General features: G+C 43.9%; 1 protein-coding gene across 4 annotated transcripts in view; it reads right to left on the reverse strand.

Annotated features, from left to right (window-relative positions):
• The window catches only part of DIS3L2 (DIS3 like 3'-5' exoribonuclease 2), a 353242-nt gene that overhangs the window by 113902 nt on the left and 211688 nt on the right, over window positions 1–27652 (reverse strand). For all 4 annotated transcript variants that reach the window (XM_043909686.1, XM_043909689.1, XM_043909687.1 and 1 more), the window contains exon 11: window positions 5865–5977. In XM_043909686.1, the coding sequence (XP_043765621.1) occupies window positions 5865–5977 (113 nt within the window). The remainder of the gene's footprint in view (window positions 1–5864; window positions 5978–27652) is intronic.

Consider the following 27652-nt stretch of genomic DNA (forward strand, 5'->3'; position numbering starts at 1 on the left):
TCACAGGGGCCAGGCGGCAACACCCACTGGGGGTTCTCCAGCACCAGAGGGTGGGGGCAGGCTTCAGGGCCCTCTTCTGCCCCTTTCGCCCAGGCCTCTGCCGGCTCCCAAAACTCCCTCCCATCTGCAGTACCCACTGGCTATCCGAGCCTGAGAACTTGGTGAGTTTTTCCTCCTGTTCTCTGAGGACTTCGAGGTTTTAATGATAAAGTACATTCAGCTAGCTCCCCACTCACAGGCTGAAATGACTTACAACAAAGAGATAATTCATCTGCCAGCCAACATCTCTGCTTAAAGAGTTTTCTTTTTCATATCAACACTTCCGTGAATTCTGAATTTGATCAACTCTTTGCTCCACAGTTTGACATTAACAAAACATCAACACTCTGACAACCTGCTGGGGTCATAAAGGAACATCTTAAAACTCTTTGGACTCCATATTAAGACGGGCTTCCAATCCCCATCTTTGATCTCTATTATAAAGCAGTACCAATAAAATATCGTAGAGATTTATGGGCAAACTTTCATTTGAGCTGTTTCACACCTAAAATAACACAAGTACTTGAGCCAACAGGCAGAAAATTTAGGTTTAGGTTTCAACTGTTTAGGTTTTATTTTAAAAACTTATTCATTTATTTTTTAAACATTACCTTAAATTCTATTATTACCTTATTATTTCTCTCTCAGAGAAGATAGCTTGGGGATATTAAGTAACTAGATGTCATATCCTTCTGAGCAGGACAAGACTAAGCTGAGGTAGACAGGTGTCCCCTATCCTAACAGATATCTACCTTTTGTCAAAAAGAGTGCTTTTTCACAGGATTTAAATACAATAAACAAATTTATCTTTTCTTCTAAGTGCACCCTAATGTTAAGGAGTAACTAAATATGTATTAGTGTGAGTAAAATTCCAACAAAAAGAATTTCATGTATAACATAGTAAGATGATATTTGGGGCTTCCCAGGTGGCGCCAGTGGTAAAGAATCCACCTGCCAATGCAGGAGACATAAGAGACATGGGTTTGATCCCTGGGTCGGGAAGATCCTCTAAAGGAGGGTGTGGCAACCCACTTCAGTATTCTTGCCTGGAAAATCCCCATGGACTCCCCATGGAGCCTGGCAGGCTACAGGGCCATAGGGTCACAAAGAGTCAGACACAACTGAAGCAACTTAGAATGCACATGCATGATGCTAATCTGGACAGTAACATGGTATCTGGACACAAGATCTGTTTCACTGTCTACTATCCTAACCTATGGGAGAACCTCCCAAATCAAGCTTAGACTATAATGCTGACGTCAGTTACTCATAGGTGAGTAACGCAGAATGAAAAGAGACTGATGCCACCTTCCCTACAGATGAGAAATCAACGGGCATCCCCGCCCCGCCACCCCCCAACACACACACACTCCGCCCCCGTCTGATGAACAAGAGACAGAGAGAGAGAGAGAAACGATTCTGCCAAATGAGACAGAGGGAACCTGGGTGGGGGGTGGGGAGAGCAGCAGCTTTGAAGCAGACTTTTATAGGCAAAGTCAAGTGAAAACAGCAGAAAAGTTCCTGGACACAGTCCTTTAAGAAACACAAATGAGTAGGAAGAAAGGTCAGAGCAGTGGTTCAAAGGAATCAGAACACACAGCTGCTGCTGCCCAAGGCTTCGGGCCGGCACCACTCACGAATGCCAAGCTTGGGGGCAGGGCCCGGCAGCAGGAGCTGCTTGCTACTCGGGAGCACCAGGTCCTCCCTCCACTCAGTTCCTGGCCTTTCAGGGTCAAAAAGCCCCAACTCTGCAGTCCCAGAGAGAAATGCTAGAATGGTGACAGTCACAAAACCAAAGGAAAGAGAAGAGCAAAGGAAACAGGCTGATTAGTTACTTAACTCAATTTTCATTTTCTGAATTTGAAATGTAATTCCTGGCTATAAAAAGGAGAGTGCGGCTGCTAGATAAGAGAAAGCCATCTGCTTGGAATAAGAACTTCTAGTTGGGTTGAAATTTCTTAAACATTTGAATCTATAGGGGAAGAACATTTCACATTTATTCACTTCATGGAGTCTGACTGCTACCTCTATTTCTCTTTCCATCACAACGTTATAGTTTTTGCAGATAAAAGGGGTTTTAAAGTCTCATCTCCCTTCCCTAAGTAAGGCTCTGGGCCAGACAAAGGCTAGATTGAGCCTACTGCATTTCTGGGCAGGAGACGTAGACGGGATGTCTCCAACCTGAGGTTATGGTAAGTGTTGTCAAGGTACAAACATCAGAGCTGTGTTCTCAGGAGGACCAAGTCTGAGTGGGGGTCTTGGATTTTGAGGTTGGTTCCTTTGCCTGAGTAGGCTGCTTGCATACACTAAAAGGAGCCAGAGTGGAATGCTGAAAGTCACCCCAACAAGCTTCAGAAGAGAAAAGATTTCAACACACACACACACACACCCATGCACAATTCATAAGGAAGAGCTTGAAGCATTTTCACAAACTGAACACTCACAGGCCCAGACCAAGAATCATAAGACGTCCCCACCAGATGGGCCCCCTTCCTCAAGGGTAATCACTATCTTGTGGAGAAGGGCATGGTAACCCACTCCAGTACTCTTGCCTGGAGAACCCTGTGGACAGACGAAGCTGGCGGGCTGAGGTCCATGGGGTCACAAAGAGTTGGACACGACTGAAGCGGCTGAGCACCATCACTGTCCTGACTTCTTGCTTTGCTTGTTTTGAACTTTACGTAAACGGACTCACATAGGGTGTGCTCTGCGGTCTGGTTCCTCTCCCCGCTGTGTCTGCGTGTGGAGCCGTCATTCATTCACTCTCACACTGCGCAGCAGCCCACTGAGTGCCTACACCACACATTTATCTGTTCATCCTCCAGCTGATGGTACTGAATAGTTTCTAGTTTTTCGGCTACTTTTAATAGCATTGCTACAAATACTCTCATACATTTTCCTTCTAACACGTGCGTGCATTTCTGTTAAGTATGTAACTAGAAGTAAAACTGTCAGGCCACAAAGTATATTTATACATTCAACTTTAAAAGATTCTGCCTATCTTATCACATTCAGATTGCTATAATAAAAATATCACAGACCGGGTGGCTTAAACAACACACTAATTTCTCACTGTTCTGGGGGCTGGGACATCTAAGATCAAGGTGATAGCAGATTCAATGTCTAGTGAGGACCCGTTTCCTGGTTCAGGGATGACACCTTCCTGCAGGATCCTCATATGGTGATGAGAAAGCTCTCTGGGCTCTCTTCCTATAAGGGCACTAATCTCATTCATGAGGACTACACCCTGATGGCCCAATCACCTCCCAAAGGCCCCACCTCCTAAGATCATCACATTAGGGATTAGGATTTCAACACACGAGTTTGAGAGGGAAACAAACATTCGGTCCATAACTCTGAATGTATGCCTTATGAGACCCAGACTTGATATATTTCTCACTCCAGGTCAGCCTATCAGAAATGCAATATCCTCCAAAGTAACTCATGGCTCCTTAGGTACTAGTGGGCTACCCTATACTGGGGAAGCTCAGAAATTGAGGCTACTATGAATGAGGATATTGAATAAAGGCATGAGGAAACTGTGGGCAAGGAATGTCATCAGTAGAAATGGGTGTCACAATTACAATACTTCTTCTGGTCCCAGTTGATAGGTCTTATTTGGTTGTGAGTGAACATCGAATGGAATATGAACTTGAAAAATGTTGAGTAGACCCTCCAAAGACACAGACACACACTGAGGGCCAGCACTGTCCATTCACATGGATAGAAATGGAATGGTGATGGCTCAGGTTTCACAGCCACGGGAGGGGAGGTCAGGCGGCAAGCCTCACGTGCTGATGTTCAGTGAATTGTGTGGGTAGCGCATTCGGGCTGCATTCTCTTAAGCCACCTATACCTGCCCATGGCTTGGGCACAGGTGTCATAGACATCGTGTGGGATGGGGGTCACACAGAAGTCCTCAAACATCACATTTAGGTTTGAACAGACCACAGAGGCCAGAGAGGGGCGTGGATGCTTGGACATAAGCTAAGTCTTTGGGGTAGAACACCTCCTGTTCAGATGAGGATACAGCTTTCCATTCCCACTGAGGGGTGACTGAAGGTTCTGGGTCTTTTAGTATCACTATGCCTAGAGGTTACCTGTCACTGATAACACACTGTTAATTTTAACTGAGTCTGAATGATTATGCAGCATCTGACCCAGAATTTCACAGCTCAATAATCAACTCCATCCCCCTCTCTTTCAGTATTCTCATATCTGGAACAGCAGAAAACACCTACATGGTGGTTCTGAGCACCTAGTATAAATGGCAGGCAAAGTTGAACACCTGAAGAAACCAGATGTCCAATTTTCTTGACAGTGTCTTTTGCTGAGCATAGATTTTTAGTTTTAATTAAGCCTAGCTTATCGATTCTTTCTTTCAGAGGTGTGCCTTTGGTATTGCATCAAAAAGGTCATTGCCAAACTAAGGGCATCTAAGTCTTCTCCAGTGTTATCTTGTAGGAGTTTTATAGTTTCACATTTCATATTTAGGTCTGTGGTCCATTTGAGTTAATTTTTGTCCTTTCCCTTCTGAGGGTGTCAGTGATTGGGGTGGACAAGCTGGACATGTGAGAGGAACTTGGTAAATATTAGACATCCTAGGAAATTTTGGATTGTCCCTGAGGACTCCTGTTCTAGAACTGCCAGCACCTTTGTGGGCACAACACAGGCACGTGCTGAAACTGGAGTCCAGGGATTCTAGAATGTACCCCTCTAGGGGTTGGCATGGAGACTGCTGGTATAAGTTATCCAAGACCATGTGAGTAAGGGGATTGGAGTGCTGGACTGTACAGGACTGGGTTGGGGAAATGAATGAGGATTCTACTACGTAACAACCCTTCTGCCCAGCAGAGATTCTTACTGCTAGCAGACGGCTGGGGCACTCACAGGCCAAATGACATGGCTTATTGGAACCTGGCCAGGGACATGTCTGAAAGTCTATTGTTCATATGCCACACATGCTGCCAGGTATGGCTGAGGTGCTCGGGCCTCAGAGCATAGCTCCAGAAGGCCCTGGGACTGAGGAATGATAGAGTATATAATATCACCATCATCCAAGGTGACAACCTCGGATGACAGCCATGTTGAAGCTGCAGCAACTCTGGCCAAAGTGGGCTCCAGAGACAAGAGAGAGAAGCTAAGAAACCAGTGACACAGCTAATGCCTCTATTTGTACAGAGCCTTGGTTTCAGACTTGAAAGGAATGTATACTATAATAGCGGGGCGAACTTACAGGCCTTGGGCCCCACGCCAATAACGCGTTTGGAATGTGGCTCCTCTGTCTTTGTGTCTGAATACACCCTTGGCAGATGGCATAATCTTGGAAATGATGTGATGGGGAGGCGGTGGGCACGGTGGTGCCACAGGGCCATGCAGGAAAACTGACATGAAATCATCAGTGACAGTTTTAAGGTCTCTACCAAGTAAAAAACAACCCACTAGAGTACTGCCTCTTAAAAAGATCCACTGCCACCCTTCACGTTGCCACGATGACACGAGTCCTTCCCTTTAGGTCTGTGGTCCACCTGAGTTAATATTTGTCCTTTCCCTTCTGAGGGGGGTCAGTGATTGGGGTAGACAAGTTGGGCATGTAAGAGGAACTTGGTAAATACTAGACATCCTAGGCTAAGTCCTATGGCCATGGCCCACTCATGATACGAGCACGGGCTCAGGCTCCTGGGACCCCAGTGGTGGGGCATTTCCAGAGTGAGCAGAGCACACAGGAGCTGTTCCTCATGATTTTTTTAAGGACAAACAAACAAAGGAAGATAACATAATAGAAGCACGTTTTTCAACCCAAGAAACTAGAGACTGATTTTTACCTTCTGAACCAAGTAGACACTCGTAGCTCTCTCAGCAGCCACTTTATCCAGACTGGATCCTTCAGGAACAAAGTAACTGACATCAGCAATGTGCACGCCCACTTCAAAGTTGCCTGTAAATGCACAAGAAGGTTGATCAGCCTGGAACCGAAGGTCAGGGTGACCCCTCCTGGGAATCTACTCCGAGAAGGCAGGTCGCTCTCCGAGGTCAGGAGGCATGGAGCCCAGGCTGCCGCCTTCAGGCTCTCCACCGACCCTCTGGGGTGTGCGCTAGGGTTACTTTCCTCACTGGAGTCCAACAGATGAGATTTTTTTTTTATCCTGAATAGACAACACTAACCATTTTTACAAGATGTTTATCACTGCTAAAGTTTTCTTTGTCTTTGAATAAACATCAGTACACTTGCAGAAGAAGACTCACTTTGGATGATGAATGAATCCTTTCAGCTCACCAGAAGGAATTAGGCCCTAAAGCCTCTGAAAGCACTGCCCCTTCGGTCTATGCCAGCCTTCACTCAGCCCCAGGGCTGGCCTTTCTACCTGATTTCACCCTTCCCCCCACCCCACCCTCCACACTGCTGCTAATACCTGTCGGAACCACAGGTCCAGTGATGTCGAGCCTCTTACTCATGCCCTTGCACAGGCTCGCCTCAATCCACCTTGCCAGCCTTACAGCTCACCTTCCACGCACTCTCTACGCAGACGTCGTGGGAAACCTCTTCCCATTCCCAGAATGTATCTTACCTCATTTCATACGGATGCTTGCTTGGCTCATGCTTTTTCTTACACTTGGGATAATAATTGCAACAGGATTTGCCCACCAAAATCCTTCTTACCATGTAAGGGTCGATGGAGACAGAATCCCAGAACAAGACGAGATGCTCTGACCTGATTTCCCCCACCTGCACTGCTACAGTACCTAACCCATAGCTGAAGATGCTTATTGTGGTCTTCTTTTCAGAGCTATCATCACTCCCAGACACCACAGCACATCCTTACTGGCTCCTGTGTTCATCGTCTGCCCCTACAGTGAAGGCTCCAATAAGGCAGTGCCTTTAGTGTCAAGTCCAGGGCTGCAGGCCCAGTGCCTAGAAGAATGCCTGACATGGTGAAAGTGAAAGGGAAGTCACTCAGTCAAGTCCTACTCTTTGCAACCCCGTGAACTATAGCCTACCACGCTCCTTTGTCCATGGGATTTTCCAGACAAGAGTACTGGAGTGGGTTGCCATTTCCTTCTCCAGGGGATCTTCCTGACCCAGGGATCAAACCTGGGTCTCCCACATTGTAGGCAGACGATTTTACCATCTGAGCCACCAGGAAAGTCCCTGACATGGTAGGCACTCAATAAATACTTCCTGAGTGAATGAATCAACAATTAGTGTGTTGGCCTGTTGTCTTTCCTGTTCTGGTAAAAGACCTACTTTCTTTCCCTTTTAGAATTGCCTGTTCCCTTCCTGGAGGAGTTGCTTTTTCAGCAGGTCCTGCCTGCTCTATCAGTTCTACCAGAGTCCTAGTCCGAGGACTCAGGCTGGTGGGAACTGCATCAAAGTGAGCTTGGCTAGTTAGGGTATACATTTAGGATTTACTCTTGAACATCCCCTACATCATCTATCAGATATAGTATATGTGATTATACACATACACACCAACATGGACACGTGAAAATGCAGAGAATGGACAGAATATGAAAAAGAGCGCACCTGTGAAATGGCCCTTGGCTTGGAGACAGTGAGCAGCATGGGCAGACAGAAGCACACCGATGATACAAGCACAGAGGGGAACTGCTTATCATTTAAATATGTGCTTGATGGAATTCCACTAAACCCCATTCCGGTTCATAGTGACTGGTCTAGGCATAGGCATGTGACCCAAGTAGATTTACTCTGAGCCTGTTTTTTTTTTAATTAATTTTTTTGACGGATAATTGCTTTACAGAATTCTGCCATTTTCTGTCAAACCTCAACATGAATCAGCCATAGGTATACATATATACCTTCCCTTTTGAAACTCCCTCCCTTCTCCCTCCCCATTCCTCCCGTCTAGGTTGATACAGAGCCCCTGTTTGAGTTTCCTGAGCCATACAGCAAATCCTGTTGGCTATCTATGTTACATATGGTCATGTAAGTTTCCATGTTACTCTTTCCATACATCTCCCCCTCTCCTCCCCTCTCCCCATGTCCATAAGTCTATTCTCTGTCTGAGCCTGTTTTCAGGGGTTGATATGGACTTCAGAAAAGAGGGTCCCTCTCTCCCCAGACTCTGGACAATAAGTCTGAAGCTGTCAAGGAAACATCTTTGCTCCATAATTATGCCGAGAGAGAAAACAAGAGGGCTGAGAATCACAGGGAGACGCACGATGGCCTTGTTTGAACTTGAGGGCACAGCTGAACATGAAACCAGCCTACCTGTAGACTTGGAAGTTCACATGTTGATCAATTTGCTTTTGCTTACGACTCACTAAAATAACCATGCCTGTAGCCAAGCTGACTCAGAGGAGCTCACTAACATGTCACCACTTTTTCTTCTGCTTTACCTGGATAATCAGTCTTAAGGTATCTCACATTTTAGCTGCAAACTGTGTAGCTATTTCAGTTCAGTTCAGTCGTGTCCAACTCTTTGTGACCCCATGGGCTGCAACACGCCAGGCTTCCCTGTCCATCACCAACTCCCAGAGCTTGCTCAAACTCATGTTCTTCGAGTCGGTGATGCCATCCAACCATCTCATCCTCTGCCGTCCCCTTCTCCTCCTGCCTTCAATCCTTCCCAGCATCAGGGTCTTTTCCAATGAGTCAGTTCTTTGCAGCAGGTGGCCAAAGTATTGGAGCTTCAGCTTCAGCATCGATCCTTCCAATGAATATTTAGGTTGATTTCCTTTAGGATTGAAGGGTTTGATCTCCTTGCTGTTGTAGCTATTTACTGTTCCCTTATTTCTTCTTCACTGGGGGAGGATTTTTCTTTCAATTTTTCATAATGGAAAAGTGTTTAAACTTGGGGTGGTTTAAATAAGAGGTTCAGGGAAAGAAAAGAATTTAAGATTCCCCACTCTCATCTGTCTCACACTCGGGGCCCACCCTCCTACAGGGCAGCATCAGGTTTTTCCACCCAGTCCTGTAACATTAATACTTTAGGGGAAACCCAAGTCCATCTAAGAAATATTGGCCGCTATGGGAATCACAGAACAGGCCTATTTCCCACAGAGGAAGGGGCTGTCTGGACGGCTGAGGAAAACCAGTGTGGCTCAAAGTTCAGCCGCTTCCCTGTGTGAGCTTCGCAGCTGTGTTGTTGGGTCACCAGGAGCAGAGAGATCTGCCTGCAAAGATCGAGGAATTCAGCCGAGAGAGAATGTGGCCAAGCGTCTCAGACGGCTCAACTCCCAATTTCCGTATTACCAGTATCTAAAACCAACACTGGGAGAAGGTAAAATAAAGTGTCTTCTTTTGAAGTCAGAGTTGTAATATACTGGCCTACCAGGTAAATATTGACTAAAGGAAGAGAGAGAGGATTATTACATCATGATACCAACCATAATTTTAAATTCAGCCTGTGTGCTATTACTACACATGAACTTTCTGTCCTTAGTCAAAATTGACAAACTGACAAAGAGCTCATTACAGGAGATAAAACATGCGGGGGGCCAACCAAAACAGATTTGAGAGGCTTAAATTTCTCTCGGGATTCCCAGAAGAGTCTCTAAAACCAGCAAAGAGGAGCTCTCTTATTCTCTCCTTTGGACCTTTTTTTATGGAAACCCTAAGTAAATATTTTATCACATATATTTACATAATGTGAACTTGCAGAACTCTTGAGTTTTTGTTCTATGAAAGAGAAAATATAAATCCAAAAGGTTATGTAGCATATGCTGCCAAAACATCTAGGACCAATTTGACGTTTCAAAAAGTACTGTCTTCCATATAAAAGTATTCCTTAATTTTTTTTTTTTTACATTAAAAACTTTCATCTGCTGGGGCTAAGGTGAGTCCTGAGAGTTCTGAAGAGCTGCAGAAGCAGAGGATGGAAGAGTTCCCAAGGCCAGCCCCGTGTGGCTCACTGTGCACAGGGCTCCCAGACTTCCACGACTGCCCCTTTGGATGAACTTGAGTGAACACCAGAGCCGCTCCACCCACTGAAAATGCTAACAGAACATGAGGCAGGGGCTTAAGGACCTTCTCTTCTAAGCTGGCCTCCCAGTGAGTTCAGCCACATCCCAACATGTCCCTGTCAGGCAGCCCGTGACAAACCCTCCAGAGTGGGGAGCTCACATCTTGAAGCCACTTGCTCTATTTCTGAGGAGCTCTGGTCATGAGCAAGGGCTTCCTTACACAGACCCAGGATACACGGAAATGGAGCCACAGGATTATTCCAGCACTGGGCATCTGTAAGAGAATCCCTCTGTTTAAGGCGCCCACAGTCTAATGGGGTTGGCAGACACGCTAATGTCGTGACAGTATGGGTGACCAGGGCTATGGCAGGGGAAGGTTGCAAAAACTCATTCTGTGGGAGCGAGTTGAGCTCAAATCTGTTTCTACTTCACTGAGAACATGTGAAAGTGTTTTGTAATCTAGAACAACTACATGAACGTAATGTTGAAATGATGATCATAAAAATGATAAGGATAGCGGTGACCATTTACTTAATATCTATTTTGTGCCAGGGGCTCCACACACATTCATGTAGCTTTGACAATAGCCATATAAACCGTGTTTCACAGATGAGTCATCTGAGGCTCAGAAAGGTTCCAGGTCACTTGTCCAAGGTTACCTGGCTAGTAACGCAATAAACCCTGGATTCAAAACTGGGTCAGATCCAGAACCTCTGCTCCCTTTTATGACCGCCCCTGCCAGCAACCACTGACGCGGTAACTCCAGGACGAGCCAACACAGCCCACGTTTCCATCTCTGGGTCACAGCTGGAAGTCCCTCCCTGTCTCTTCTCATTGAGCAGAAGCCACATTCTTGGCTCTGGATTCAGCAGTCCCGTCAGGGACTTTTTCCGGTGCTGCTCACAGCCACATCCCTGCTCCCACAGCCACCTCTTTAGCCTCTCATCACAGGGACTGACTACAGAACCACCTCTAAGCCATCAACTCCAGTCCTATTCAATTACAAGTCCCTGAGATCGAACCATTCTTTTCCACACTACTGGTCTGCAGTCATCTTTAGCAGTGGCAGAGTGACTGTCCTAAGTACCTGAAAAGGTCAAGCCTGTTACAGATGGGAAAGTACCAGGTGTCCCTTACCAGGAGTGAGACCAGGGCCTTCCAGATGTGGGTCACTGGCGTTCACCTTTACCCCCTGCACAAACCTTGCAGGCCCCCACACCCCTGAGCGTGCAGCCCAGTCCTGGCTTCTAAGGTCTTACTAGCCTGGCTCCTGCCAGCGTTCTGCCCTTTGGCTTGTTTCTTCCACTCCCCTCTCTGTATGCTGTGCTGTCACTGCATCACAAAGCAGTAAGCGTGACAAAATCTGTTATCATGTGGGTCTGCCTTGAGCACGTTCAACTTTCCTGGCCCTAAGCCCTTGAGTACCAGGAACTGTCATGGAACTTCTTAAACTGTTCAAACTCATCACCTCCCTTTCAGGGCGTTCTGTTTCTTTTCCTGATGACCCCCACCAGTCCTGCAGACCCCTGTGTAAAACCCACTCCCTCTGCAGGCTTTCCCACTGACCTAGACCAGGTTACCCCCCTCCCAACTCTGGTGTCTCCTACGGCATCTTACACCCTCCCTGCAGCCCCCGTCCCCACTGGAAGGAGATCCTGACTTAGGTATCTCCCTCATCCTCTGTAATCAGCACAAAGAACAAGGAAAAGATAGAGTGCATGGCTGGTACATGAGGTGGCACTAGTGGTAAAGACTCTGCCTGCCATTTCAGGAGATGCAAGAGACGTGGGTTTGATCCCTGGGTCGGGAAGAGACGTGGAGAAGGAAATGGCAAGTCACTCTAGTATTCTTGCTGGGAGAACCCCATGGGCAGAGAAGCCTGGTGGGCTACAGTCCATGGAGCTGCAAAAGAGTCAGACATGATTGAGCACACATGCAAGAAAATAAAAACACAGGGCAGATTCGCCGCCACTCTGGGGGGAAAGGGATTGTAAACCCTGCCTGGTCTAACTGTGCAGAGTCCTCCCCACACCAGGTCTTCCCAGAGTGTGTCCAACCTTTCACTTGCACATCCGATGTGCCTGAGAAACCGCTACTTAAGAGTGCAGCCCACTCCACCCTCAGACAGCAATGACGATGTAAACAAATCTCCCCCACAGAGCTAAAACACACCTGCCCACCTGGTGGCCCAGTTCCACCCCCCACAGGGCTGCAGCATCTCCTCCAGGGACAGCACTCTGCCTTCAATAATGAGTGAAGTGGCTGATCTCTTCAAGCGGGGGGGGGGGGGGGGGGGGGAGTGGGGAGGGGCTCTCCGCGGGGGACAGCAGCAGCTCGGAATGTTTACCCGATGAGTCTGCAGCCCCTGGGTCTTCTCTCGGTGAAACAGCCACGTGGCTTGGCTTCAAGTCACTTCAGAATCCTCAATACCCTCCTCCCAGACATGCTCCTAATAACCACCTTCATTCACTCAGTCACTTAACACATACTTATTAGGCTCCTACTATATGACAGGTATGGTTTTTTCCTAGGCACTGGAGACATACAAGTAAACAAGACTGATGAGGGTCCTTCTCTTGTGGACCTTACACTCTCGAAGGGGAGAGAAAGACAATAAGCAAACAAATAAATGCTAAGATTGCTTACCATAGCAAAAACGACTTGGAAGAAAATAAAACAGAGTGAGTGATGAGAACACCTGGGACCTACCTCGGATTTGGTTTGGAAAGGTGTCTCTGAGGAAACAGACTGAGATTTGTGTATATAAAAGGAAGTCATGTATTGACAGAGTGGAGAGCACCTCAGGGAGGAAAATAACCAGAGCAAAGGTTTGGGGGTGTGGGGGGTGGGGGGTGGCTGGCTGCATCTAAGAAACAGAAAGAAGATAGGAAAGGAGGGAACTGGAAGCCAGGAGGCTAGAGAGGAGGACCAATGAGAGATGTCCCGATGGGCCAGGATGAAGCATTTAGATTATATTTCACGTGTAACTGGAAACCACCAGGGAGTTTTAAGCAGAGAAGTGACACGAGTTGAAAATACCACGTTCACTTCCTCGCGTTGTCAGTGCCTTCATCCTCGTACCATGTTCTACTGATGCACCCAGGGTCAGACCGGACTGAAAACAGTGGGCCTGAAGGAGATCATGATCTCTCAGGAACAACACTGACAGGCAAACAAAGTTAAGCAATCCTTCAGTGACACGTGTGATAAACAGAGGCAGGTGAAAAGGAGCACAGCCCAGTGGACACGGTGACAGATGCTGCAGGTGTCGGGCTTCCTGTCCCGCAGACTGGTTTCCATCTGGTCCATGTGACGGGAACACGCTGCTCTGGATAGGGTCACTCTCTTGACCTTGTGGTCGGTTTTCCCAATCACGTGTCTTAAGAGAGTGAAAAAAAAAAAAAAAGTGTTCTGGAAGCTCAGAAATGGTAATCCAACCGAGAGGATGGAGAGAAAGGGACTTTCTGCCATCCAGACATCCCCAGCTGGGAGGGGCCTCCCCTAGGGCAGTAACCCAGTCGGAATGCAGGCCCTGACCTTACTGAAGTCGCTCAGTCGTGTCAAACTCTTTGCAACCCCATGGACTGTAGCCCACCAGGCTCCTCTGTCCATGGAATTTTCCAGGCAAGAGTACTGGAGTGGGTTGCCAGTTCCTTCTCCAGGGGATCTTCCCAACTCAGGGATCAAACCTGGGTCTCCTGCACTGCAGGCAGACGCTTTACCATCTGAGCCACCAGGGAAGCCAAACTAAACTAAGACCTTAGTTTGGTCCCACTAAATTTCAGAGACCAACTCCCTTTCCTAGGGACAACTAGGCCTGGATCACCGTGTAGTCACACAACCAACTCCATCTTTTAGTTGGGCTAAGCAAATTCCCTCTGACTCTGGTGGAAACACTGATTAGGCTGCCAGGTAAGAGGGACAAGTCAAAGTCTGACATCTTCCAGTTCTGTGTGGTATTTGGTTATGTAATCAAATGCAAAAGTTGACCACTGGTACAGCAAGCCATGGCAGAAGTCCATGGCCATGACGTGGTGATGGTTTGAGAATATTTCAAAAGCTTAAAAGGAGGCAACACAAAAAATTCTAGGACTAGTAAATCTGAATGCAATGTAAGGTCCCCGTGCATGAGCAGGGGGTTGTACAAGATGATTTCTTAGGTTCTCCTGAAGGCTAGGATTTGAAGAGTCTGGGACTGTCTTTCTTGTATTTTCTTTTGGCCATCCAGCAAAGGGTTAATGAGAAGCATTAGCTGCAAACACCGTAACTGGTGAGCTCACCTTCTGGAAGGAAGCAGCCTACAGAACCTTTCCCCTTCATTATTACAAAGGGCTCTATCAATCTGCAAGTGCTCACTAAACTGCCCACACAGCAATTTTTGTCATGTTCAATCTAATTCTCAGGAATCTAAGTTTTAAATTTATACGAACAGCATGGAAGAGGAACACCCAGGTAGTAAATTCCACTTTTCCCCTTCCAAATGATTTGAGCGATGGCCTCCTTCATTAAGGGAAGAGAATGAGGAGTTGAACATGGGAGGCTGGCATACCCAAAGTCTGGGAACTTCCAGGCGTTTCAGGAGAGGGGAGAGCCCAGGTCAGACCTGGGACAGAAAGTACAGGCTCATGAGAAGCTCGGAGTGCAGGAGGGCAGGAACTTGGTCCTTCCTCACTTCCAGAGGAGAGTGAAGTCAGAAGGGCCGAGAAGGACCCTTAAAGGCAGTTACGAGGTTCTCAGGTCCATGTAAGGGCTGGGAGTGGGGGTGGGGTGGGTGGGGTGTGAGTGGGGTGGACTGGCCATGGTTTCAGGGTTGCCGGGGCTGGGAGAGGGGAACAAGGGGTTTCATTATACTATTCTGTCTGCTTTTGTGCATGTTCAACATTTCCTATCCAAAAATCAAAAAAAAAAAAAAAAACCCAAAAAAAAAAAACTGTAGAGGTTGTAGCCAAGGAAAGAAAAAAAAAGTTTAAAAAGGAAAAGTCCAGTTAAGTAAAACTAGCTACAAGTTTTCAAAGAAAGGCCAGCCAACAGAGGCAGGAGAGGGTTACCGCTCATGAGGAACAGAATTAAAAACGCCCGCAGTGACGACCTCTGCAGCCTGAGGATATGGGGACTGTTCCTTCCTACATCATACACATTTGTCATGTTTCTAGCTTCCAAAGGCTGGAAAGAGAATAAAGATGAAAAGTCTAAAGTAAAAAAAAAAAAAAATGCAAACCAGCTTAAAAATGTCTGGAAAGAAATATATCAAGATGGTAAGAGTTGTTTTCTCTGAGGGGCAGGACCCTGACTTCTCTTTCTGCTAATACATAAATTCTAAATTTTATGTAAGTGGGTTACTTATTTTACAGTTCTTTTTTTTTTTTTAAATACACACTAACAAAATGCTGGGTCCCTCCTCAGCAGCCACCCCCATTCCTGACTCCTCACCACACAGCAAGAGGAAAGCGCCACTGGCCATCCCAGGGAGGAGGCAGGAAGAGCCAGCGGCGCCTCACGAGCCTCCTGTCCTGGAGGAGAGTGGACCTCCGCTCTCTGCAGGCAAGCTCTCAGGTGTGCTCAGTAAATGAAGCAGCAGGAGCTGGGCCTATCCCACCCCCGCGGAACAGGAAACAATCATTCCCATGCCTGAACGGTGACTTCCCAGGCTTCTGTCAGCACTTTGGAGGTTTGGTGGGCATGGCCCGCTTGAGGAGCCTATTTCTCTTGCCTGCAAGAGCATAAGGAGGCTTGCAGGAGTCCAGCAGACTGGTTTTGCAAAGATACAAGTCTGAAAACCAAATTTCAGCATGTTTGCACACTCACTTATGGATTTTTCTATTTTAAAAAGCCTCGCTATTAACAAAACATAATCACTAGTGTCTCAAAATACAAATTTAAAGAGATGAACAATCTTCAACAAGTTTAAAATATAAACATCCATGTGTATTTAAATGACTATTTACAAAATGTTAACTGTTATCAACAACTGCTTAATCCAGGGATTTCCCTGGTGTTCCAATGACTAAGGTTCCACACTCCCAATGCAGGGTGCCCAGGTTCAAGCCCTGGTGGGGGAAATAGAGTCCTGCAAATTAACAGTTCACAGGCCGCAACTAAATATTCTGCGTGCTATAACTAGAAGACCAAAGATCCTGTGTGTTGCAACTAAGACCCAACTCAGCCAAACACACAAATTTTTAAGACAACTGCTTACTTCAATCCCAACCATCCTTTCAGTTAAAAGTAAAGCACCTCTCATGAAAGCGAAAGTTGATCAGTCGTGTCCGACTCTTTGGGACCCCACAGACTATACAGTCCATGGAATTCTCCAGGCCAGAATACTGGAGTGGGTAGCCTTTCCCTTCTCCAGGGAATCTTCCCAACCCAGGAATCAAACTGGGGTCTCCTGCATTGCAGGCAGATTCTTTACCTACTGAGCGATCAGGCTAGCCCAAAGCACCTTTCATAGTCACCTTGAATTCTGAGATATAAAAAGCTTGCAAAATCTTTTTAATATATCCTGCTGACAAAACCCTTTCATGGCTTTTCTCTCATTCTGGAGAACTCTTTTGGGGTTCATGATTTTTTTTCACCATAGCCAATCAGCTCCTTTGAGATCTAATTACTCAGTTTTATGAATTAATCTCTGCATTAAGGAGAAAAGGTTTTCTAATTCCCCAAAGCTTCACAAAAATTAGCCAAAAATTGTGTCTGTAATTTATGCACATTGACAATATGAATCCACCATACTGGTTCTCCCATAACAACAGTGTGTCAATTGCCTGCTTGTTAGAGCACCTCATTTGTATTAATTCAGTCGATGCTCCCAATGCCGTGAGACAGATTTCTTTAGATAACGATAAGGACACTGGGCCCAGGCAGGTCAGACTCCTGAAACTAAGCTCTTAACCTGTATTTTACGGGATTCACCCCTTAGTGTCAGGTATTTGACTAACTTGTAATTGCTTCTTTTTCAACGCCTATGGGCTACAAGCACTCTCAATGTAATGTTTAAAAGGGGTTATAGATTGACTTCACAGAACATACATTTTTAAGATGACTGAGTAAAAGAGAGTATCACTTTCAACATGACTAAATGTGACTCCTTTATGAGAACAACACATATTCACTGAAACAAAAACCCTGTCATGCACTCCTGTGACCAATAGTCACTTTCTATTTTTGAAATACCCATATATCAACTGTGGGCTTTTCAGTTCAAAGTGGTAAAGAATCCACCTGTCAATGCAGGAGATTCAAGAGATATGGGTCCAGAAGATTCCTTGGAGTAAGAAATGGCACCCCCCGCTCCAGTATTCCTGCCTGGAAAATTTCATGGGCCGAGGAGCCTGGTGGTATATGTCAATTGTGGTTATAACTCAGTTTTCATATAAAATATTCTGAAAAGCTAAATCTTCTAGATAACTGAATGATAAACTTTTAATAATCAACTGTTTATAGTTTTCATATTTCTGGATGGAACCTCTATAAATGTATTAGATACTTCCTTTTCTTAATAGCAGAATTTAATTCAATATTAATAACTTAGGGTCACTAAAATGAACATTTTTTTTGCATTTTGCAATAGATGCTGGTGTGGTACAATAGGGCAAACGTGTCCTGGCCTCAGGACACACTCTTAAATTTACTTGTCACCCCCATCACTAAAATGGAGCAAAGACCCTTCAGATGCAAAACCTCCTGGTCAACTATAACAACAGTTATCACTGATTAGACCTGGCAAACAGAAAATACTCAAATAATTCTCAGATAAGTGAATCATCCTCATAAAAGTTTTATGGAATAGATACTATTAATATTCATATTTTACAGATGAAAACATTCAGGCTCAGAGAGGTGCGATGATTTGCCCGATGCCACACAGCAAACATCAGAGCTAGGATTAGAGCAATGTTGGACTGTAGGATCAGTGTTCTTAACCATCATGCCACAGGTCTACATGGGACAGCCTTTTCCTAAGGGGTTTAATCATTCCACAGTTATTGGTATCCCTTGGCTTTTGGTTTCATAGCAGCTTGAGATTTCATTCACATACAATTCCCTCAAATTGTTCAATTCAATGGTTTTTAGTATATTCAGAGTTGTGCAACCATTACCATAATCGATTTTAGAACATTTCAACAACCCAAAAAGAAACTCCATACCTGTTTTCAGTCACTCTTTGCTTCTTCCAAACCTTCCTAACCACAAGCAACCACTAATTGACTTTCTGTCTATGTAGATATGTCTATTCTGGACATCTCACTTAACTGGAATCTTATGATATGTGCAGCCTTTTATGATTGTCTTTCATCTAGCATAATGGTTTCCAGGTTCATTCATGTTGTAGCCTGCATCAGCACTTCATTTCTTTCCATGGCTGAATAATATTCTGTCATGTAGATACACCACATTTATTTAACTATTCACTGGTTCCTAGACATTCAGGCTGTTTCCACTTTGGGGGCACTCCTTTACTCTTTAAAATAAACTTTTATTGAGGCATAAAATACATGAAGTATACACACCTTAAGTACACATCTCAGTGAATTTTTATAAAAGAGACACAATTAGGTAATCACCCCTCCCCCTAGAGTACGTCAAGGCTGTATATTGTCACCCTGCTTATTTAACTTATATGCAGAGTACATCATGAGAAATGCTGGGCTGGAGAAAGCACAAGCTGGAATCAAGATTGCCGGGAGAAATATCAATAACCTCAGATATGCAGATGACACCACCCTTATGGCAAAAAAGTAAAGAACTAAAGAGTCTCTTGATGAAAGCGAAAGAGGAGAGTGAAAAAGTTGGCTTGAAGCTCAACATTCAGAAAACTAAGATCATGGCATCCGGTCCCATCACTTCATGGGAAATAGATGGGGAAACAGTGGGAACAGTGGCTGACTTTATTTTTTTGGGCTCCAAAATCACTGCAGATGGTGATTGCAGCCATGAAATGAAAACACACTTACTCCTTGGGAGGAAAGTTATGACCAACCTAGACAGCATATTGAAAAGCAGAGACATTACTTTGTCAATAAAGGTCCGTCTAGTCAAGGCTATGGTTTTTCCAGTGGTCATGTATGGATGTGAGAGTTGAACTATAAAGAAAGCTGAGTGCCGAAGAATTCATGCTTTTGAACTGTGGTGTTGGAGAAGACTCTTGAGAGTCCCTTGGACTGCAAGAGATCCAACCAGTCCATCCTAAAGGAGATCAGTCCTGGGTGTTCACTGGAAGGACTGATGTTGAAGCTGAAACTCCAATACTCTGGCCACCTGATGGGAAGAACTGACTCATTTGCAAAGACCCTGATGCTGGGAAAGAGTGAGGGCAGGAGGAGGAGGGGATACCAGAGGATGAGATGGTTGGATGGCATCACCGACTCAATGGACATGGGTTTGGGTAGACTCCGGGAGTTGGTGATGGACAGGGAGGCCTGGCGTGCTGCGGTTCATGGGATCGCAAAGAGTCGGACACGACTGAGCGACTGAACTGAACTGAACCTCCCCCTAGTTCAAAAAATAGAACATAACCAGAATTCCAGAAGCTTCTCTTGGCCCTCCTCAGTCTCCATACCCACCAAAGATAACTGCTTTTCTGATCTTTATAATCTATAACCATAGGTCATTTCTGCCTGTCTTTGCACTTTATATAAATGGATTTGTACAGTATGTATTCTGTGTGTATGTGTATATTTGGCTTCTTCTGCTCAATGTGCTTTTGAGATCTATCCATGTTGTATCTGAATTTACTCTATGTAACTGCTATGCAGTATTCCATAGTACAGTTTATCCATTTTATTGTTGATAGAGACTTGGGTTGTTTTTAGTTTTTGCTATTATAAATAATGTTGCTATGAGCTTTCTTCTACACATCACATGTACTCCTTCCTGTGGGTATTTAAGAAGGAAACTGCTGGGTCATGGAGAATAAATCTATCCAGATCTATTACATACTGTACAACAGTTTTTCAAAGTACCTGTACCTAACTTTTTCCCTGCTCAGTGTTGTTGTTGTTTAGTCGCTAAGTCGTATCCAACGTTCCGCAACCCCATGGACTGCAACCCACCAGGCTCCTCTGTCCTTCACTATCTCCTGGGATTTGCTCAAATTCATGTCCATTGAGTCAGTGATGCCATCTAACTATCTCATCTTCTGCTGTCCTCTTCTCCTTTTGCCTCCACTCTTTCCCAGCATCAGGGTCTTTTCCAATGAGTTGGGTCTTTTCCATAAGTCCACTCCGCATCAGGTGGCCAAAGTATTGGGGCTTCAGCATCAGTCCTTCTAATGAATATTCAGGGTTGATTTCCTTTAGGATTGACTGCTTTGATATCCTTGCACTCCAAGGGACTCTTAAGAGTCCTCTCTAACACCACAATTCGAAAACATCAATTCTCCAATGCTCAGCCTTCTTTATGGTCCATCTCTCAGGTCTGTACGTGACTACTGGAAAAACCACAGCTAAGACTATATGGACCTTTGTCAGCAAAGTAACATCTCTGCTTTTTAATTGACTCTAGGTCTGTCATAGCTTTCCTTTCAAGGGGCAAGTGTCTTTTAATGTCATGGCCACAGTTACAATCCGCAGTGATTTTGGAGCCCAAGAAAATAAAATCAGCCACCGTTTCCACTTTTTCCCCCTTCTATTTGCTACTAAGTGATGGAACCAGATGTCATGATCTTAGTTTTCTGAATGTTGAGCTCTAAGTCAGCTTTTTCAGTGTATAAGAGTTCTAACATATCCATTAGATCCATGGATCCATCCATATTCCCATTATATTTGGTATTGTCAGCTCTAAAATTTGTCAACTATTCTTATAGGAACATAGTATATCTTATTGTGGTTTTAAATTTCCATTTCCCCTGTGGACTAATGATATTAAGCATTTTTTCATATGTTTTTGGCCATTGGCTAGCTTCTTTTATAAAGTGTCTTAACTCTACATATTCTCAATAAGAATCTTTTGCTAGATACACACGCACAAACATATATACACACACACACAAATATATGTAAAACAAACATTTTCTCCACTCTGACTTTCCTTTTCATTATCTTAATGATGTCTTTTGACAAACAGTTCTTAAATTTAATGAAATCTAATTTACCACTCTTTGTATTTGAAGTTAATGCTTTTTGTATTTCATGTAAATCTTTGCTAAGGTCATGAGGTTATATTTCTATGTAATGTTCTAGAGAAGAGCTGACACTTCCAGAAGCATTAATGTTTTACCTTTCACGCTATGAGCCACATGAAACTTGATTTTTATGTATGGCACGAAGTCGGAGTCCAAGTTCATTTTTTTCCATAGGGACAGTCAACTGATCCAGGTAATGATGACCCACCCTTTCCTCACTTTTTGTTTGCACCTTTGCTGCAAACCAAGTGATCATATACATGTGGGTCTGAGTCTGGATTCTCTATTCTGTTCCCACCTTGACTTCTGAACAGCAACTGAGTATTTATTATTTCAGCACAAGCTTACTAAAATTCTGTGTCAATTTTAATCTTTCCATTGTTATACTAATAAGAGTTTTCAGTGAGCACTGACTTTTTCTCTGGCACAGTTCTAAGTACCAAGGATGATCTCATCTAATCTTCCAATTGGAAGGCAATTTCCAATTGGGCATTATTATCCCTGATTTACAGGCCTAGAGAGGTTAATGCTCACCTCTAGAATATGAACTGTGCTCTTCTTATTTTGTGGCCACACTATCTACCTTTGTGCAAAAGCAACAGTAACCTATGCAACTCTAGGCATTTATTGCTAAAACCTTTAAAGCTAGGTTGTGTTTTTGCAACAACAGGCACAAATGGAGTTTTGCTCCTTTAGCTGTTCATATACTCAGTATTTTGGAACTGCAGGACACTTGAGAAACTGTCCAGTCCAAACACATATATAGTTGGGGAAAGAGACTTCCAGAGAGATTGCAGATATGCCCCAACTTATGTGATGTAGTAGAGGCAACAATGAGACAAGAACCCAGCTCTGCTCCTATTTCAGTGCTCTTTCTGGGACCACAACTGCCTCTCATCAGGCAGTCAAGTGTGCTGGATCACGGAGGCTTCTTAGCTGGCCTCCAGGTTTACCCTGGTGCCAGGTCCTTGAGGATGCCTGAGTGGTGGGTGCCAGATTATCTTGGCTTTAATGAGCAAGGAAACTGGAACCAATCAGCAGGGCTGGAAGCAGATGAACAGGCCACAGTCCAAATTTGGTTTAACAAGGTGCACTGAGACATCCATGAAAAAAGAGAATTTCCAAAGCCCAGACCCCACAGGAATCAGGCGAGCAAGATTTGAATGGAACATAGGAATAAGACTTAGAGGGGTGGAGCTGCCTCTCCACTTAATCTTTCCACTTCGATTCTGTGTCCTCAAAACAGGAACTCATTGGCAAGCATCCCAGAAGCCCACTTCCATGCCAGAGGCTTTGCATGACTATTCAGTTACTTGGACTTTTTGAGTCAAGGTACAATTCAATAAAAAAAATGACCATTCAACATGGACAGTTAAAACTGTTCACTCACCAATGCCCTAGATGAATGGAGAAGACACGCACTTTCTTATGAGCTGATGGTTCTACAGAAATTTTCCATTTCTCTTCCCAGGTTCATTATCAAGAGCCATACTACGAAAATAGGATTTGTCTGTGATCGAGTACTTGGGTTGCCTGGTATTTGCCTGAGGTCAGAATGACCTCTGACATAAGTGACTGTAAGAGGAATAATCAGTGTTTCAAAACCAAGATTAGAAATTATTTCACATAGAAAAGGAGTGTAGGAGGAATAGTGTTTGAAGTGCTGGGCATCATAAAGATGTCAGGGACAAAACCCAGAAATGGATCCAAGTAGAAAATGGCCCTGAAGTGCAATTTTTCTCTTCCAAAATCTGTGTTAGAGTTATTATGGGTTCTCTTCTAGAAAACAAGGAATGGATTTAGAACACCGTTTTTGATTAAGTGTTGCTGAGTCCTAACCACTGGACTACCAGGGAATTCCCATAGATCTTACTTTTAAACCACATGTGGTATATATTTCCAATGGCTAATAAATTAAATTTTCCTAATTAAGTGTGAGTTGCCTCTTACAGTATAGTAATCAGTAGTTAGGAAGGACATCCCTTAGAAACATGATACTTCAGGGTTCAGCTTGTTGAAGTGAATGAAACAGGGAGAAGCATACATGACCAATGGGCTAAGAGAATTATGAGGGGCTGAATCTAAGGGCTTAAATTATCTTGTCAGAGATGAAGTCAAATTCCAAAAGGCTAGAGAAGGCCTGACACACTGTTTAGACATTATCTTTTCTGATTAACTGATCCTTCTAATTATCATTTAGATACTCTCCTTACAATTAGTAATGTTTTCTATCTTAAGAGCTATTTGTCAGACATTATTAAAAAAATATACTAGCTTTCTTTTGCTTAGTATCTTATTGGCAAAGCTTTCCTCATCTTTTTACATTTAATCTTTTCATCTTCATGCTTTAAGCATGTAGTTGTGAACAGCATATAGCTAGATTTATCCAGTCTAACAATCTTTGCTTTTTAACTGCAGTTAAATTTGATGTGCTTATTAATTTTTTGGTACTTCAATATGTGCTTTTATATTTCCTGCAATCTCTACTACTTTGCAAGTTATTTACTGTATTTATATTATTTAAAAGATATCTGAAACATTTATGGAACAGGAAGACTATAAATACAAATATGATATAAAATATAAAATAACACAGAAACTGAATATTTAAAATCGCATGTTTATATGCTTCCAAGTCTGTTACAAAGTTAACAATAACATGGCAAATTTTTTTCAAACAGTAATGACTTCTCAGAAAAGACCTTAATTTGACAATTAATAGTAACTTTGCTGCTGCTGCTGCTGCTGCTAAGTCGCTGCAGTCGTGTCTAACTCTGTGCGATCCCACAGACAGCAGCCCACCAGGCTTCACCGTCCCTGGGATTCTCCAGGCAAGAATAGTAACTCTAATACTATAAAATTGAAACTGAGATCTAATAGCAATGCTTGATATTTTCTTTCTACTTTTTAAGCTTTCCATTTTGGCAGGGCCAAAAGTGGAAACAGGAACTTCTATTATTCAAGTAAATGAATCCTGCCTTTCACAACAACATGCATGAAAGGCACAGTAGAGTTGAGTTATTTATTTGCTGTGTTTCTTTGGGGAGTGGAGGGAATGTCTACTGTTACAGTTATAATAGATAATTCTCATATTTTGGTTCAGTACTTCTACCAACAATTATGTTCCTGTGGCAAGTCATCTTCTACCTTTCCTGATCTCCAAACCTTTGTGAGGCTCAAATTTTTACACTCTCTCCTTTTTCATTGTAAGCACTTAAAGCTACAAAATCTCCTCTAAGTATTGCTTTAGCTGCATCATTCCATGTTTCATAACTTTTCTGTACATTCACTTTCACTAGAACTTTATCTCTGGCAAATCTTTAAGGCTCTGGCTAAGAGTTAATTTTTCTGGAAAGACATGCTTATGATTCTGACCGATTTCTAGAAACACTGTCCATCTGGTGCCATTTTAAACTAGACGCATGGCTTGGAATTTTATGGACCATGCAGGGAGTATTAGTTCAGGTCTGGAGCAAAATTTCTGGGTCACTAAGTATTAGACAAGGCAAACCATTCAATATCACGGTTATCCAAGCCTATGCCCCAACCAGTAACGCTGAAGAAGCTGAAGTTGAATGGTGCTATGAAGACCTACAAGACCTTTTAGAACTAACACCCAAAAAAGATGTCCTTTTCATTATAGGGGACTGGAATACAAAAGTAGGAAGTCAAGAAACATCTGGAGTAACAGGCAAATTTAGCCTTGGAGTACGGAATGAAGCAGGAAAAAGGCTAATAGAGTTTTGCCAAGAGAATGCACTGGTCATAGCAAACACCCTCTTCCAACAACACAAGAGAAGACTCTACACATGGACATCACCAGATGGTCAACAGCGAAATCAGACTGATTATATTCTTTGCAGCCAAAGATGGAGAAGCTCTATACAGTCAGCAAAAACAAGACCAGGAGCTGACTGTGGCTCAGATCATGAACTCCTTATTGCCAAATTCAGACTTAAACTGAAGAAAGTAGGGATAACCACTAGACCATTCAGGTATGACCTAAATCAAATCCCTTATGATTATACAATGGAAGTGAGAAATAGATTTAAGGGACCATATCTGATAGATTGCCTGATGAACTATGGACGGAGGTTCGTGACATTGTATAGGAGACAGGGATCAAGACCATCCCCATGGAAAAGAAATGCAAAAAGGCAAAATGGCTGTCTGAGGAGGCCTTACAAATAGCTGTGAAATGAAGAGAAGGGAAAAGCAAAGGAAAAAAGGAAAGATATTCCTATTTGAATGCAGAATTCCGAAGAATAGCCAGGAGAGATAAGAAAGCCTTCCTTAGCGATCAATGCAAACAGATAGAGGCAAACAACAGAATGGGAAAGACTAGAGATCTCTTCAAGAAAATTAGAGATACCAAGGGAACATTTCATGCAAAGATGGGCTCAATAAAAGACAGAAATGGTAGGGACCTAACAGAAGCAGAAGATGTTAAGAAGAGCTGGCAAGAATACACAAAAGAACTGTACAAAAAAGATCTCCACGACCCAGATAATCACAATGGTGTGATCACTCACCTAGAGCCAGACATCCTGGAATGTGAAGTCAAGTGGGCCTTAGGAAGCATCACTACGAACAAAGCTAGTGGAGGTGATGGAATTCCAGTTGAGCTATTTCAAATCCTGAAAGATGATGCTGTGAAAGTGCTACACTCAACATGCCAACAAATTTGGAAAACTCAGCAGTGGCCAGAGGACTGGAAAAGGTCATTCCAATCCCTAAGAAAGGCAATCCCAAAGAATGTTCAAACTACTGCACAATTGCACTCATCTCACACGCTAGTAAGGTAATGCTCAAAATTCTCCAAGCCAGGCTTCAGCAATACGTGAACCGTGAGCTTCCAGATGTTCAAGCTGGTTTTAGAAAAGGCAGAGGAAACAGAGATCAAATTCCCAACATCCACTGGATCATCGAAAAAGCAAGAGAGTTCCAGAAAAACATCTATTTCTGCTTTCTTGACTACGCCAAAGCTTTTGACTATGTGGATCACAATAAACTGTGGAAAATTCTGAAGGAGATGGGAGTACCAGACCACCTGACCTGCCTCTTGAGAAACCTGTACACAGGTCAGGAAGCAACAGTTAGAATTGGACATGGAACAACAGACTGGTTCCAAATAGGAAAAGGAGTACGTCAAGGCTGTATATTGTCACCCTGCTTATTTAACTTATATGCGGAGTGCATCATGAGAAACGCTGGGCTGGAAGAAGCATAAGCTGGAATCAAGATTGCTGGGAGAAATATCAATAACCTCAGATATGCAGATGACACCACCCTTATGGCAGAAAGTGAAGAGGAACTAAAAAGCCTCCTGATGAAAGTGAAATAGGAGAGTGAAAAAGTTGGCTTAAAGCTTAACATTCAGAAAACTAAGATCATGGCATCTGGTCCCATCACCTCATGGGAAATACATGGGGAGACAGTGGAAACAGTGTCAGACTTTATTTTTTTGGGCTCCAAAATCACTGCAGATGGTGATTGCACCCATGAAATTAAAAGACGCTTACTCCTTGGAAGGAAAGTTATGACCAACCTAGATAGCATATTAAAAAGCAGAGACATTACTTTGCCAACCAAGGTCCATCTGGTCAAGGCTATGGTTTTTCCAGTGGTCATGTATGGATGTGAGAGTTGGACTATGAAGAAAGCTGAGCGCCGAAAAATTGATGCTTTTGAACTGTGGTGTTAGAGAACTCTTGAGAGTCCCTTGGACTGCAAGGAGATCCAATCAGTCCATCCTAAAGGAGATCAGTCCTAGGTGTTCATTGGAAGGACTGATGCTGAAGCTGAAACTCCAATACTTTGGCCACCTCATGTGAAGAGTTGACTGGTTGGAAAAGACCCTGATGCTGGGAGGGATTGGGGGCAGGAGGAAAAGGGGACGACAGAGGATGAGATGGCTAGATGGCATCACCGACTTGATCGGCATGAGTTTGGGTAAACTCCGGGAGTTGGTGATGGACAGGGAGGCCTGGCGTGCTGCAATTCATGGGATCGCAAACAGTCGGACATGACTGAGCAACTGAACTGAACTGAACTGAACTAGTGCTGGCACATACCTCTTTCTTCAGTTATCTGCTCCTGTTTCACTCCTCGCTTCTAAGGGCTGGCAAGTCCTTTATTGCCACCTTAGCCATACATTTCTAAAAGATGCATTGTCTGAAAGAGTTTTATTGAAGAAGAGTTTTTTAGGCTATCCATTCTATCATATAACTGGAAATGTAAACTGAAAGTCAAAGTGTTAGTCACTCAATCATGTCCAACTCTTTGTGACTCCCATGGACTAGAGCCTCTGTCCCTGGGATTCTCCAGGCAAGAATACTGGAGAGTGTAGCCATTCCCTTCTCCAGGGGAATCTTCCTGACCCATATGTGATATATTGTAAGAATTGAACCTGGGTCTAATGCATTGCAGGCAGGATCTGTACCCTCTGAGGCACCAGGAAAGTTCACTGGAAATGTAAGTCCTATGCAAAATGTAGTGTATATATACATTTGTGTACTTTTTTCTGAGGAGAGACTGTGACTCTAAATATAGATTAAAACCACTACC

The sequence above is a fragment of the Cervus elaphus genome, chromosome 8 (genome assembly GCF_910594005.1).
Source record: "Cervus elaphus chromosome 8, mCerEla1.1, whole genome shotgun sequence".
Taxonomy (NCBI): Eukaryota; Metazoa; Chordata; class Mammalia; order Artiodactyla; family Cervidae; genus Cervus; species Cervus elaphus.